Below are 15,721 nucleotides of genomic sequence, written 5' to 3' on the forward strand. Positions count from 1 at the left end.
CTGAGTAAATGCCTTACTGCCATACTTCCCTGTCGAAGAATTAGTGGTTGCTGGCAGGCTGCTGTCTGCTTGGCATCTTAAAGCTGTGCTTTCTTTAATTAAACAAGAATGTGCCTCTTGACAGGCATTCATTACTGAATGCTTTTGTGTCCTAACTTATGCCTGGATGTCAGTGGGTGGTTCTTGAACAAAGGCTTCTTGTGAGTTACTGCTGTATAGGCTACTGTGGCGCACAACTCTGCTCTCTGGTGTTTTTTTTTCAAAAAGTTGCATTCTTGGTTTCTTTTGTTGTTTATTTTCTTTTAGAAAAGTTAAGGGTATTTACGGGGAGGGGGTTGGGGAAGTTTTTCTGCTCTAGAGAAACAGTTGCGTAGCATTGGAAGTCTTGTATTTGGTGCTGTTACAAAGCAATGGAAGAAGCTGGAATAAAGCTGACTGACACTGGGGCATGCTCTACAGGGTTTTGTTAAATTTTTTGGCTTTCTTTCCCTATGCATTTGCCCAAATGCAGTGTAACACGTACAGTGTACCACATACTGTCACAGGTGCTGTATGTCTGCAGCTGTACTGCAGGGGATGTGGCTATGCACACCCTGCAGTTACTGCTTTTCTGTTTTGATCCTGAGGAGTTCTCTAGAGCACTGTGAGCCATGCCGAATGCTTTGTAACACTAGAAACGCTACACAGTTGTGTACAAAACCGAACTTGGGTTTGAGATGTAGCCTTTAACAGCAGTAATGAAAGCTGAAGCCTTTCCTCTCAATATGAAGCAGACCTAGCAGTGTGGTTGTGCTGCTGCATGTGTGGTGTGCTCCCAGCTGCAGCTTACCACACAACTTATGCTCTTCATGTGTTGAAAAGGAGGCGCTCTTTTTCCTATTCCTGTTCCATGCTTCTGTACAGTGTAGGTTCTTTTGAGGCCGGGAGTTTTTCACAGTGCCATGGCAAATTACAAACACAAGGTCTCATGTTGTAACTGTCTTGCTGAGCATTACAATGGATCCTGCGCATTAGTGCTCACTCAGTAAGAGAAACACTTGCATATTGATCCCCTTAGCAGAGACAAGACACGGTGGTAGGCTGTAAAGAATTTAATTAAATTCTGAACAACAGGCCTTAGCTGTCATTGCAATCTCATGTTAAGATCACAGATTATATAAATACTTAATTACAGTTAAAACACAACTGGAGCAAGCAACACAGTTGTTTGTAACCTTATTTTGAAACAAATAGGCTACAGTTAGTAGTCCCCCTCTTGCAAGGCTTATTCACTTAGAAGTTGTTCTTCCTTGTGGCAACTTGAGAGTTCTGCTCTAAAAATCAGAGCTGCCTGCAGCCGCCCACACAGCCAGCTGTTTCTGCTAACACAGACAGCAATGCTAGAACCTGAACAAAGATGACTAGCTGGAGAGTATTACAACTGTACAGGACGACATGATCAAAAAATGCTTGCATGCCCCTCTTTAAAGGGAGCAGCTAGAACTGACACATCTATTCCACAGGTTCATCTACAGCGGTGGTACCGAGTGACAGTGGTAATAGAGATACTAGTGGTAACGTAGAGAATAACACGAGACCCTACTTAAAGCTTTGCCTAGGGGGGTTACACTTACTACAGTGAGTGACCATTTCAGCAGCTTTTTGAATGGAAACCTCCTCTGAGTGTGGCAGCATGAACAGATCTTAAAAATGTAAGTGGGATAAGTTCATATGAAAAATCGTGTGTCAGAACAAACTCCTTGCTTTGCTGTTACCTTAAACTATTTCCTGTTGCTTTTACTGTAGCTCTTCTTTTAAGTAGATAGTTCTGAAGAGCTTCTTCCTGGTACCTCTCTAACTAGAAGGAACAGAAATCTGCCCCAACTCCCAGCTGTTCCCAGAGCACAGCTGAAATAATTAAGTTTAATAAATTAGTTTCTTCTTACACTGGAAAAAAAAGGCTTGCTGGATGCAAACTGACTTAAAGCTTGGTAAGCAGAACTTTAGTTGAATTCCTGGTAGTTTAATTTATCTCTGCAAAGTTGATTCTAGGTCAGAAACAGAATATTTAAATTACTATCAAGTGATTTCCTGCCCCCCTCCCCCCCCACTGCCTATAAAGCAGAAATTACCCTGTTATGGTATTATTTCTGAGAATCCCACTAACTCATCTGAACTTAACTTTTCTACGTTTTGATATTTTTTTTTTGTTCTGCACCCCAAAAGCTGTGTCGGAGGCCAGTGCTATCACATCTGAGCACTATCTGGCCAACGTTAGTGTCCTGGTTCCTGTGGTATTTACAGTACTTCCTCGCATTCCTTATTCGCCTTGAGATGGAGATAGGTCAATGTTGGTACCAGAAATAACATTGGGTCCTATGCCATCCACGAGGGAATCCCACTTATCAAAATCTTTCTTAAGACCTATAAAACGGGGGAAAGAAAACCCAAATGGTAATGAGTTACATTGTCAGATTTCTGTAAAATGATACCAAATAATTCAATAGGATACATGAATCAACTTGGCAAAGTAGGGGATGCGGTTTTGCCCGCTCCTAGTTTTTACATACTAGCACAAGTGTACTGAAACTCAGATGTTCTTCCTCTGAGTTGCTTAAATTATAAAAGTAACTTTCTCTAGAGTTTTGTTACAGGCTGATGCATTTTTTTTCTGCTTAGATTTTTCTGAGACTTACTTTAGATCTTGTAGTAAACAGTGGTTATAAAAAAAAAGTTATAGGAGTTACATGTTGATTGATGTCATGCTTTGACATAAACAGATACTTACTCAAATGTTTCTGCAGGAAGGCTAGTGAAGCGTGGTTGCTTATATCAATAGCTTCATTTGGATCTATTTCTCCTTTTAATTTGAAAAACTTTCCAATGATTTCTCCGCTCACAAAGGTAAAGTCAGGAAAGCTCTGATGCACTGACCCTCTGCAAATATAGAATTGATCGACAGGCTCATAAGAACGTAGCTGACTGATTAGAAGATGACAAAGGCTTCTTGAATGCCAGACACATCTTACACTATTTTATCGAGCAACTGTTAGTCTCGTGAGCATGCAAGGTTAGTAGTAAATTCTGCCCTAACCACAGAAGGGAGGAAGTTTTGTTTGTGCTTAGTCTATATAACCACAACAGTGAGAAGGAGTAGGCCTGGCAAAACCTTGAGATCACCAGGTTGTCTCTCTGCTCTGAGCACAGGTGTGTTATACCGGTGTCTGCTCCCCTGTGCACGGTGCTTTTACTAGGGAAGTGTACAACTGCACCCAGAGGGCTACTTAAAATGTCCAAATGCAGATGTGTGAGGCCCAGAGCAAAACTTGTGCCTGGCAGAGGAACGCACGCCTTGCGGTGTCTTAATGTTACTGCCTGCGCTGAGAAAGGTCTCCATCTCCCCTGTAGCAGACATATTGTTATCTAATTTAAATGTGCAGTGAAAGCCTAGGCCCTGAGGAAGTAGTGACTGTCTGTCCTACAGCTACCTGTAACTGAACAGCTCTGACAGGAGAATAAGTTCTGTAAACAAAGATTCATCCTTGACCACAGAAATGGTGGATCCCTGGCACTTACTTGATGGTGATCATTTTCTTGTTTGAGTCATTGGAGCTAAGCTTCTTCATCTTTAAGATATTATCAGCCCACTGGAATTTTTCCGAATTGATAAAAAGCAGCGGTTGCTGGACACTGTTTTGGTAAGTGTCATCGCCCACTGGCAGCATCCACGCATCGAGGGCAATGCCACACCTGCCGAAAACAACATCTAGATATTGTCACAGGTAGAGAGCTTTGTGCGGACGTTTTTAGCATGCTTTGATTTGCAGCAGACATGAGGAAACTGATGATACTGAACAGGTAAACACATTAATGAATCACTTTGTAGCGATAATGCTTTCTACTCTGGGGGAAGAGGATTAATCCACTATTCCATTTGTTGGTCTCCTCTGCCAGGTGCAGCTGAGCACAGGAGCTTCTGCAAGGTGGTCCCACAGTGTCACGGTAAAATACAATACAACTATCGTGTTCCTCTGCATCCCCAAAGCTGAAAGAAGCATGAGTTCAAGAAGATGAGACATGCCAAACAGTTTTTCTTCAAGAGCTAATTTGTAGCTGAGGGATCTTAGGTAAGGCTCCCTGCTCCAGGCTTGTCCAGTGCCAAATGTTCCTTTCTTTGTTTGACATACATACCTGAATCTAATTTCTTTGCTGAGACTCTCAATAACTGTAGCACCACCAAAAGAGTGTCCCATCACAGCTATTCTGCTAGTATCAACAGAATCCTGTTAAAAAAAATCCAGGTGCTGTAAGAGACTTTCTTTCCCCATTTTTTTTTTCTTTTCAAATAATAGTTTTTGATCTACTGTGTGATCTTCAGAATAGTCTACAGGAAGCAGTTAAGTAATGGAAGAGGAAACCCGGAAGCTTTATTAGGTGTTTAACAGAATGAAGTCACCAACTTTCACTCACCTTTAGGTGATTCCAGTCAAAGTTTGAATTCAGTACGTTCATTACTTCCTCTCCTGAATTGATTTTTAGAATGAGGTTGAGGGCTTTGATGCACTCCTGTGCTCTCTGCTGCACCTGGGAGACAGAAAAGATGGGGCAGAAGTGGGATGAATTATCAGACAACTGCTAGGTTTGCTGGCTCTTTGTACACAAAATTTAGTCTTTTTTTTTTTTTTAGTATATGGGACTGGTACAAAAAGCACTATTCTGAACTGTAGAACGGATCCTGTAAAACAAAACCCTGAGAAGTTTTGATCAAATCTGAATTTTGGGGGCCCCAAAATGTTGCAGCTCTTGTGTAGATCCTCCACGTGCCCCATCTGCACAATAGCTCTGGAAGCATCTTTGTGCTGGATGTACCCAAAGCAAGAAACTGCCTAGAAGCCCTTCCTATTTTAAATGCATACACATTACTGAAAAATGTAACAAAGCTGTTGCAAATACAGGTTTTCAGTGTGAGAAGTGTTCTGGATTTTGATATTTTTAGTAAAAAAAAAAAAAAAATTCAAAAAAAAACCAGAGAGCAACAGCATCATTGGGAGCAATTGAGTGTAGCCAGCCAGCAAGATGTCTGTGCGTTATGAATTTCAAGTAAATCTCAATCTCCTGGCTTCTCTACTAGCGAAACGTACAGGCAACAGCTCCTGCAGCTTATTTGCAAGCTCAGACGTTGTGTAGTTGGACTCACAAGTAGGATGTCGTATGCACACAGGAAAGGACACTCATACTGCTGTCTGTGTGGCCCAGCAAGATAAACACTTCCATGTTTGAGTCTGCACAGGGTGGAAGAAAACACTCCCATGTTTTAAAGGTCAGGTCTGTGCTTGGAGGAGCTTATCGCCACGACCACACCACATCTAGGACGGATGCTGCTTGTAATCAGGAAGTCTGCACTGCTTACACTGCTGTAATCCATGTCAAAGTGTGTCAGAGGTGGTGGAGCAAACATCCCCCTTAGGGCAGTCACGATTCGTCTTGCTGGTAGCAGTAAACAAAAGCTACAGCAAGCCTAAGGCCACACAAACAAACAACGCTTAAAGACAGGGCTGGGCAGCAAAACTGGAGACAGAGGAGAAACAGAAAGTAGAGGAGAAACAGGTGAAAGAGCTGACTAAGAATGACAGCAACCTCATGGGAAAGCTGTGTTAAGGAAGTAGTTTATGCTATGAAGAAAGCTGCTGTTGGTGTTTCCATCTTCAGGAATATAGGACTTCAGGCTATTTTGTACACTGAGCCACGGCAGAAGACTGCAGGCGTGGCCAAAGTGAAAGTGTCTGCAAGTGTCAGTCCTAAACACACACAGTCTCATTCCTAGCATGCAGCCCCAGGAGGGTACCTGCTTGTGACGCAAACAACGTTCTTCCTCTCCTGATTTTAGTTTCCTGTAGTAAATCCACTCCTTCTCCATGTTTGATGTAGACTCTTCCTCTGTTTTAGAACCAGACTTTTTTTTACAGTAATACGTTGCTGAAGCTGATTCATCTCTGTAATATCAACAGAAGGTTATTTCTGAGGTTGTATTCCATTTCTTTAGGATGAAGTCAAAAGAAGTTGTAGTTTTCACTTGTTTCAAGAAACCCACGCTCCCAACCAGTGCTGCCCCACCAAAACTCCCTCCACCGTTATATTTGCCAGGTTCTAACAATAAATGAGAAAAACAGCATGCTTGGAGAATGACAAATGACACGTGCCACAGGACTTTTCATTAAAGGGCTTCAAATTTACCTCCCTTTGGTTAGCTAGGAAGCGAGCTAGGGAAGGGGTTGGGGCTGAATATGGGATATTAGTTACTCCTTTAAAAAAATCTTTACAAGTAACTATTTATTATGAGAAAGTTTCTTTCCATCAAACAGAAGAGCACACAATATACCCACCTGTGCTCCACAGCAGCCACTATAAAGCCTTGAGAAGCCATCTCTATGCAAATAGCAGAATAGATTGTCCTGCAATCAAGACCACACTGGTGATACACACGCACACATAATTTCAGTTGCATTGCTCCTTAAACACTGACTGCACCCCGTCTGTGCTAGCCCCCATTCTGTATTTCTCCTCCCTGCTTTAATTTGCTAACGAGCAGAGCAAGCTGTTGTGTGCCAGTCACCCGAGGGTGCTTTTTGTTGCACTACAGCCCGTTACTGTTTCGGTACCTATTCAGCAGAGAGAAAATGTTAATAATTTTTAAAAAGTAGCACATGGGACACTTTGCATCTTCAAAGAGCTGTCCAAAGATTAACTACCTAGTCCTCACAACATACTTATGCACGGGTAAATACCTGCACCCCTAAAATATAACTGGCAAACACAGGTAAAGAAACCAACCCTGCCTTTATTTACTGGCATTGATTTCAGTGGAAGCATGCTGATACCCAGCAGCCTGTTCCTCAAATCTTTTTTGACTCCACAGGGATCTCACCCCCTACTGAAAATCTGTTCAGAACCATTCTTAGAGACTGTTGTCTCCACGGATGACAAAAATAGTTTGTCAACAAACTGCAGAATTACCGAAAAGCTCCAAGTCCATGGGAAAAAACGAGGAGTGGGTATTTTTCTCCTGGCTTAAAATCAGCATTTGGTTTTGCAGGACAGGTCACTGAACCTACATAAAAATGGAAGCGTGTGTCATTATCACTTAAATGAGAGACGGCACTTGTTCCTGTGGGAGAGATCCCGAGAGCCTGGTGATTTCAGAGCGGTCATCTAAAGATTAAGGTACCAAATCTTAAAATGCAGAAGATAAATGAAGACATGATTCTGCAAACGCTTTCTACAAAAAGATGTTTTCCTTCTCCTGTCCGTAGCCTAGCACAAGGCCAACCCTTTACACCCTACAAGAACACATTTCTAGGAGCAGCCAGGCATCCAAGTTCTGTTCGTATTCAGAGTTTAGCATCTACCTGACCTTTGTATGTCTGCAAAGTTCCCCTTGTGATTTGAATCCTGACATAGAGGCAGCTTCCCCACACCAACCCAGACACACCCATGTACAGCGGTCACGGACTGCGGTCCTGTGAGAACCGGGTCGCGTCCAGCATTGAGCCTCGCCACCCAAACCCTTCCCAAACACACGCTCCTCTGTGGGAGAAGCTAATTTTCAATCAGGAACACGCTGCTCACATACAGAGCTCATGCCCTTGTCAAGAAAAAAAGCCCAAACCAGTCTCACCAACATAGTATTGGAAAAGCCTTTCTCCTACAACCCGGTACATGTTAAGGAAGTCAGAAAGTCCCTGGTAGTACTCTTTATCTGGAATCCACGGTGCCTCTTCGTTATCTGTGGCGTCGCATGAAGGATAATACAGGCGTAAGAAGCTTCCCTGCGATTAAAAAAAATGATATTTATTAATACGTGACAAAAAAGAAGGAAGATAAAAACAGTTATGTCAAGGGCTTCAGCTGCAAGAAAAACAGCTCGAGAATTTGGAGAATCTCATGAGAAAATTATTATTCAGTACAGGCTGAGCTTTGATGTCACTGTCCTGTGTCACTGTCATTTTGTCCCTGCAATGACTTGAAGCAGTATGACAGCTGGCATCCTGGCAGTGATGCTCCCACCAGTGTCTCGTGGAGCTGCTACCGAGCCCATTCACCTTGCTATGCTGGGGGAAAGGTAACCGACCCTCTTAGAAGTACAGTTTTCCACTGGGTCAGGTCAGATTTTCCCCCGAGACCGGTATCTGGAGGTGTGGCCCAGCAGATGAGGTTTGGGCACTCAGGGGCACGGCCTCAACGTGGCCATCGTGCTCCCGGCTAACCCAAGCAAACGGCTGCCTGCCATCAGCAAAGCACCCGGACAGCAGCGCAGCAAAGGAGTGCAGTAACTACTGTTCCTCCTCCAGTATCTCCTCACCAGGATGTTCACAGGCCTGTTAGGTCCATCTTTCTAACCAATTTTACTACTTCTGTTCCATCTGCCTCCATTTCTTACCACTGCCTTGGGTCTCCTCTTGCCATTTGTACACCAAGTCTGTGGGGGAGCCACACGGGCTCCCTGTCCTCCCCTTGCCAATATTTTTCCTACACAGCAGTCTACCAAAAATCTCTTAAAGATCTCCCAGCAGACGAAGTGTGTGCAACACACTGCTTGAACGCACCGCCCGGCTCCTGATGTGCCTTTATTTAAATACGTTCCGTCTAAAACTGCAGGCAAGGTGCATGAGCCAGGGAGAGCAGCGTGAACATGAGCTTTGGAATAAAGTCTGATAAATTCATGCTTAGAGGAGCAGTTTCATACACAGCGTGCACCAAAAGCTTGTTTAATGAATCTTGCTTCCATTTACTCATCAAGCTTAAATCAACCTTTGACACAACGAGCACTAAGGAGGACACCACCGAGCCTCCATCCAGGCTGGTAATTACATTAATTCAATCCCAGAATAGTCCCGCTGAATTTCTCCAGGTGACAGTTTACCAGGAAAGGAAAGAGGTTCATTACCTATCCCTGAGAGAACTGTCATTATGCAGATTGCTCATCCACGAAAAACACAGGGGCTGATTGCAAAGAGAAGCTAATCACTTTTTGGTGCTAATAGAGAGGACTCAGCAGAGCCGAGGAAAACCTACAAATAACCACTGCAAACGGATCACATATTCCACCTAGCTGCTCTGAAGAGCAAAACCACAGTGCAAATGCATGAGCAGTCCCACAAAAAAAAACTCAAAACCAAGAGGATTTGAAAGAGAAACTTGTAGGCGAGCCCACCAGGTGGCTGCTATTCACTGCTCCCTCCTTCCCATCGTGGTGTCTCTCTCCTCTAACATCCTGGAGGCACTCAAGTGTGCCCCGCACGCATCCTGCACCTCTGTGCACATCTTCGGTCTGGTCCCCCCATAAAACCAGAGTCGTGAGGCTGGCTCTGAGCCTTAAATCTGAAGGAGGGTGAACCCAGTGCTTACCTCAGCTGCGTTTTCTGTCATCAGGTCCGTGCAGCCCACGGAGTGCGGCCCCTTCCCTTCGGGGATCCTGTAAAACTTCTCAGCGCTGTTGCTGCCCATTTCCTTTGGCGCTTTGGCCGACAGGCCTGGGGAGAAAAAAAAGAAAAAAAACACAAATCAGAAGAATTTGGGGGCCTTTGTGGGGTCTGTGCTCATTGTGATGTTCGTGAGCAGATACACCCTGAGAGAGAAAACAAATACAGCGCGTTAAAGGTCCAGGACTGCTCAAACTGAGGATTAGGCCCATAAGAGCAGCTGCTATTGAGGATCTGAGCTCCGAAACCCCAAGACACTGATCTGACACCTTCGGTGTGGTGGTGGTGGTGCTGGTGGTGGCAGGCCCCAGGCAGGGTGACACCCAGCAGCGGAGAGGCCGCAGGGCACCCCGAGGAGGCGGCGCAGGGCCCAGGAGGGGGCCCAGGCCCTGGATCAGTGGGTTCCCTGCGCCGAGACCCGCTCCCGGTGCGGAAAGCAGGAGGGGAAGTTTGGGGTTTTTGCAGCTCCCTGTAAACAAGCCCGGTCTGCATGGCTGGGGCAGGGGGCTGAGGCCCTCCCTGCGCCCAGGTAGTGGGGAACGGGGCGGCTGTGGGGTGCGGGGGCTGCGGGGGGCAACGGGTGCGCTGCCCCTGCCCGGGGGGCCGGGCTGCATCCCACCTGCAGGTTAGGGAAATGACATAAAGCGTGCCTGTTGGAAAATTAAACAAGGTGAAAAATAAAATAAAAATGAATAGAAATATAAAATAAAATAAAATAAAATAAAATAAAATAAAATAAAATAAAATTAAGATCAGGAATAAACTTCAAAATAAAAATAAACTTTAAAACAAAACTTCAAAATAAAACTTCAAAATAAACCTAAAATAAAACTTCAAAATAAGCTCAAAGTAAATAAACCTCAAAATAAGCTTAAATTATTAGTATAATAATAATAACATTAATACTATACATACTGTTATATTAATATTACAGATGATAATATTATAATGTATTTTATTAATGTAAATAAAAATAAGCTTACAAACAAAACTTCAAAATAAAAATAAATTTTAAAAATGACCCTTCAAAATAAAATAAAACCTCAAAATATGCTTAAAAACAAGATATAAAAATAAGAACAAATTTAAAAATAAAACCTCAAAACAAGCTTAAAAACAAGACTTGAAAATAAGAATAAATTTTAAAATAAAAGCTCAGATTATGCTTACAAATAAGACTTAAAAATAAGAAAAAATTTTAAAATAAAACCTGAAAATAGGCTTAAGAATAAGACTTAAAAATAACAACAAATTTTAAAATAAAACTTCGAAATAAACTTAAAATTTGAACTTGAAGGTGGGACTTCAAAACAAAAATAAGAATGAACTTAGGAATAAAACCAAACTAAAAACCGAAGGTAAGGATGCAATTAAAGCACGCACAAACCACCGAATTCCCAACCATCAGCCCCGGGCCAACGCCGACGAGCCGAGAAGAGACGGATCGAGGCGAACCGGATCGGGCCGAACCGGATCGGGCCGAACCGGATCGAGGCGAGCCGGATCGGGCCCAGCCGAGCCGAGCCCAGGCGGGCCGGGCCCAGCCCCGCCGGTCCCCGTCCCGGTGCCCGCCCCCGTCCCCGCCCCTCCGCCCGCTCCTCCCCGGAAGGGGCCGCGGTGGCTCCGGCGCCCCGCTCCGTCCTCCCCTGTGCCCGCCCGCCCCGCGGCCATGGTGCGGCAGCTGCGCTACCCGGAGCGGAAGCTGCTGCGGCGGCTGTCGCTGGTGAGCTGGGAGGCGGCGGGCGGCCTGGCCGAGGTGCGGGCGCTGCGGCGCTACCGCCTGGGCCGCCGGGAGGACTGGGCTCGCTACAAGGCGCTGGCCCGGGCCGTGCGGGGCCTGGCCCGCCGCCTCCGCGACCTGGGGCCGCCCAGCGCCGCCTTCCGAGCCCGCTGCACCGCCGCCCTGCTGGGCAAGCTGTACGGCCTGGGGGTGCTGGGCTCCCGGCGCTCGCTGGCCCTCTGCGAGAAGGTGTCGGCCGCCTCCTTCTGCCGCCGCCGCCTGCCCTGCGTGCTGCTGAAGCTGCGCATGGCGCAGGACCTGCGGCACGCCGTCACCTTCGTGGAGCAGGGCCACGTGCGCGTGGGGCCCGACGTGGTGACCGACCCCGCGCTGCTGGTGCCGCGCGCCGTCGAGGACTTCGTCACCTGGGCCGACGGCTCGCGCCTGCGCCAGAAGGTCCTCGACTACAACCAGGAGCGGGACGACTTCGACCTGGCCGCGTAGGGACGCGTGGGTCGGGGAGCGTCCTCTGGCCTGCTGGCTTCAGGGGTGAACGCCGACTGCCACAGCGCCAAAATCAATGGCACCGGGGGCAGACGTTGACCACCAAAGGACCAAAATCTGCCAAAACATTCCCAGGAGGAGACGCACTCACTATCGGCACAGCTCCTGCTTTTACCATCGACGTCCCCTCCTCTTAACACCACACCACATGGGCAGACATCACCACAAAGTGATCAGACCGCTCCGAAAACACCTGGCCCTGTGCACCCCACAAGGGCAGATTTCTCCAAGCCTGGCACTGCCATTTCAAGGCCTCGGATGCCCAGCAGCAGCTGCCGGAGGACGCTTTCATTAAGCCTGGCCATTTGGGGACAGAGCGCCGATGCCACCCCACTTGGTGACCTGGCCACCACTTTCCCAAAGCAGCCTCGTCCTGGGAGGTTCTGCTTTCACCCAGCGCAACTCGGGGGTTCGCGGTCAGCAAAGAGGCCGAAGAGTGAATTTCTGGAACTGTAAAAGTTGTAGCCCCAAATGGAATAAATACATTAGTAAAAGCTAACGTTGGTTTGGTGTAAAGTTGGAAGAGGAAGCCTGACTCACAGGGCTGGGGGCTCTGGCTGGGGAGGGCTGGGGCAAAAGCAAACCTGAGCGGTTCTAGGGCCATCAGGAGCTTCATTCCCCTTTGAAAAAAAAGAGCAGAAAAGCAAAAATAAATCAGGTTGGTTTACGGCATTGAAGAAATTCATGTGCTATCTTGCACACTCTAGTTCCCTGAGTCTTCCTGCTGATTTTAAAATGTTCCAGTGAGCCCCACTTGTCATCTTGCAGAACTTTTTTTATGTAACTTTTATGTAACTTTCCTTTTTTTTTTTTTTCCCCCAGCTACGGGCTATTACAGAGTTATAAAGTGCTCTTTCTAGAAGTGCTTTCTTTGCTGTTACCCTGGGCGACCAAAGGATTTGGCAGCAGAACAGGAGCGGAGCTGTGGGAGCCGTGGCTGCTCTGGGTCTGGCCGCGCTGGTGTGGCTGCCCTGAGCAGGAGGGGCGTTGGGTGAGCGGTGTCTGGGGGCTGAGGCAGGACCAGAAACCCTCTTATGAGGGTTTATTAGAAAGCAAGCTAAATGTTAACATCTGTACCAGCGTCACAAGCCAAATGTATTTAATGGTGTTAGCTTTTAGAGCAATAATAGGTGCCAAGGAAGGGGCACATCTCCCTAAAAGAGATGGGATTTCCCCACTACACTTGATTATATGAACAACTCCAATTTATGCTTACATTTATTTTGGTAAAACCTTACCTGTAACACCTGAAGAAGTCTTTCTCAGGGCACACACTTTGCTCAGGTAAGAAATACAAATGGAGAAGACGTTCCTTACCTGAAGCACGACTTTTCGTGAACACCTTTCCAGCCCTCGTCCACAGCGAAGTCATCGTGTCTTGGGAAATTCAGGAGGTGCCCAAGCCGGGTGTGGGTAAAAACAGGGTTTGCTCCACTTTACTCTTCCAGGAGAGTTTCAGGAAGGGGGCAGTGATGTGTGCTGCCGTCCAGGAGCCTGAGCAGGGCGTTTTGCTGCTTGGATGCTGAGCTGCTTTGTCCGCCCCTCGAAGGAAGAGCAGTAAAGGAAATCTCGGGTCTCGAGCACAGAGGCGGTCGGGCTGGTAACCTCAGCAGCGTTTCCTCACCGCCCTGCTCCTTTGGCCCCAAAACAGCTTCACGCTGTTTGCTTGTGCACCTCCGGTGTCTTCTACAGCAGGAGAGAGACAACACACGGGAGCATAAGTTGATAAATGGTGGCTAATTGCTTTGGGGCTAATTGGCCCCTACAAAGCCATGCTGTGGGGCAGGAGCATCCAACGCTCCTGCTCTCTTCCCACGGCCTCGGAAACGAAATTTTTGTGGTCCTTTTAGGAAACGTCTCAGAGCAGGCAGTGGTCAGGGAGGTTTTACCAGTGCCGCTGGCTTCGGGCTTTTGTTTTCTGCCTTTTTTTTTTTTTCCCCCTGGCCTTGGCCCGTTCTCTATTTGGAGGCTGCCAAGGGGAGGAGGAACTGAGGCCGGGGAATGTGTGGGAGCGTGGAAGAAGGAGTCCTTCACACTGCTGCCTTTTGTGTCGCGGGGACTAAATGGCCGAGGCCGTCATTGAAAGGCAAATGTGCTGATCTCAGCTGCTTTTTCCAGTAAACAGGACATCTTGGTGTGGTTTATTTGGATGATGCCCCCCTCAGTAACCAGCAATATCCCATTGCCGTGAGCACAGAGAGCACCGCGGGCTGGGGAAGGACGGTGTAACCCCATGGCCAAGTGCCACACGAGCTATTCCCCACTGGCTGCAGGTGTCACTGATTTTTAGGTACGTCCTCTGCTAATTTGGCACTGAGAATGAACCAAAAGCAATGCTCGTCACTGAGGGATGGGATTACCTCTTAATCCATGCCCCCAAAACTAAACCAGAATGTGAATTTTCACTGGGGCTGGAGAAAAAACACCCCAAAGCAGTATGACAGTGTTAACCTGAGGACCCCAGTTCTGGCCCCTGCTCTTAAATGCCCTGCTTTAGTCATTGAAGTGATTTTTCTTTGCTTCAAATAGGGGGGGAAACACCAACAATGACACCAGAGATGGAGATTTGAGCGTCTCCAGCTCACTCCGAGAGCTGCGCATCGGAGGGTGATGCCGTGTGTCCCCAGCACGACGTCCCAACAGCTGCTGGCTGCTCTCACCCACATCCCCAGTTGGTCGGTGTAAACCCAGGCAGCATTTTACCCTTGGTTTCTGCCCCAAAATCCTTCCCCCAAGCTCAGCCCCATCACAGGCTGGAGGCGTTGTGCCGCCGGGTAAGGTCCAGGCTGGCTACGGGGCAGGTCCTGCTGTGACTAATGCCTGAGGCCACCACGTACTCACCTGCAGGGTCAAAGCCCACCGGGGGAAGCCATGTCCCAAAAACACCCTCTCCTCTCCCCGACAGCCCTGGTTGGAGCCAGGACGAGGGCTCGGCATGGCAGACAGGTGATGGGGTGAGGAGGGTGCTGGCACCGGGCTCCCCGAAGAACTCGGGTCAGGGAGGACCTCTGGAGGACATCTACCCCAAACCCTGCCCTGAGCAGGGTGGCTCAGTGCCTCGTCTCAGTTTTGCCTATCTTAATGCTGGATCACTCCCTGGAAGCCCGGAGCAGCGTTTAATCACTGCAATGTTTTTTTTTTTTTTTCCTTTTCCCTCCAGTCTGTGCTTCCCCTGCTGCAGCCCAGTGCTGCTACTCCCCACCCCGACACCCCTTAATGCCAGCAGGGCACGCACCCTCTCCCCTTCCAGTCACCCTGCAGGGACACGCAGGGATTTGGGGTCAGATAAGAGGAAGACCGCGAGCCCTCGTCCGGCGCAGAACTCCTTAAAATCCCCCTGGCAGCCCCGTCGCTCCTCCCTGCGCTCTTCCCAGGCTCTTTTTTCCCCCTTCCCCAGTGCCTGGCGCTCCCCGTACCTGGTGTGCGGTGTCCCGGCCACCCCCTGCTCCTGTCCCTGGCTCGGGAAGGAGCTCGATGTCTCCTTTGGCTGCCCGTGGCCCTGCAGAGCGAGGCTGCCGGCGGCTGATCCCACAGAAGGACGTCTCCCAGAGCGGCTGCCTGGCTCTTCCTGAAGGGGAGGGACCAAACTTTGCCTTAGTTTCCAGATGGGACAATCTTTCTGGGAGAGACCTTTCCCCAGGCCTTGCCGACGAGTCTCCTGCAATGAGCCATCCCACCTCCACCCCTCCCAAAAAAAATAAAATGCCACGCTGGCAAGAGGACCCCGCGGCTGTTTGGATGCTGGGCGTCCCCTCTGCGTGTCGGGGATGAGTTTTAGCAGGGGCTGGGCACAGCATCCGGACCCCCTGTGACATCCCCGGAAGGATGGGGAAGGTCGGAGCGGCTCCGTTTGGCTCAAGGGCCCTGCACTAAAATCTGAATCTGATCTTAAAATCACGTAAGAAGGGGGACAGCAACGCTCTGAGGAAGCGAGTCCCGCTTCTGGGTGCTGCTGCTGGAGTGGTTTAAGGTGGATTTT

The 15,721-nt window shown here is 47.9% G+C and overlaps 2 protein-coding genes across 4 annotated transcripts; one reads left to right on the forward strand and one right to left on the reverse strand.

Moving 5' to 3' along the window:
- Window positions 1-1,076: 1,076 nt before the first annotated feature.
- PLA2G7 (phospholipase A2 group VII) lies at window positions 1,077-15,518 on the reverse strand. 3 transcript variants are annotated; one of them, XM_035560139.1, is made up of 12 exons: window positions 15,159-15,518; window positions 13,060-13,428; window positions 9,385-9,509; window positions 7,655-7,805; window positions 6,994-7,087; window positions 6,363-6,431; window positions 5,825-5,972; window positions 4,450-4,563; window positions 4,171-4,262; window positions 3,556-3,729; window positions 2,768-2,916; window positions 1,077-2,403 (listed from the first exon to the last, which is right to left on the reverse strand). In XM_035560139.1, the coding sequence occupies exons 2-12, from the start codon at window positions 13,112-13,114 to the stop codon at window positions 2,300-2,302; spliced, it is 1,275 nt and encodes a 424-aa protein (XP_035416032.1). In that variant the 5' UTR covers window positions 13,115-13,428; window positions 15,159-15,518; the 3' UTR covers window positions 1,077-2,299. The 3 variants fall into 3 exon arrangements, with proteins under 3 accessions (XP_035416032.1, XP_050566111.1, XP_050566110.1); XM_050710154.1 differs by lacking the exons at window positions 13,060-13,428; window positions 15,159-15,518 and adding an exon at window positions 10,842-11,035 and having other exon boundaries at window positions 1,077-2,027; XM_050710153.1 differs by lacking the exons at window positions 13,060-13,428; window positions 15,159-15,518 and adding an exon at window positions 10,842-11,035.
- IMP3 (IMP U3 small nucleolar ribonucleoprotein 3) lies at window positions 11,072-12,241 on the forward strand. Its single transcript, XM_035560140.2, has one exon. It carries the CDS (start codon window positions 11,128-11,130, stop codon window positions 11,680-11,682), a length of 555 nt encoding a protein of 184 aa, XP_035416033.1. The 5' UTR covers window positions 11,072-11,127; the 3' UTR covers window positions 11,683-12,241.
- Window positions 15,519-15,721: the final 203 nt, after the last annotated feature.

The sequence above is a fragment of the Cygnus atratus genome, chromosome 3, assembly GCF_013377495.2.
Source record: "Cygnus atratus isolate AKBS03 ecotype Queensland, Australia chromosome 3, CAtr_DNAZoo_HiC_assembly, whole genome shotgun sequence".
NCBI lineage: Eukaryota > Metazoa > Chordata > Aves > Anseriformes > Anatidae > Cygnus > Cygnus atratus.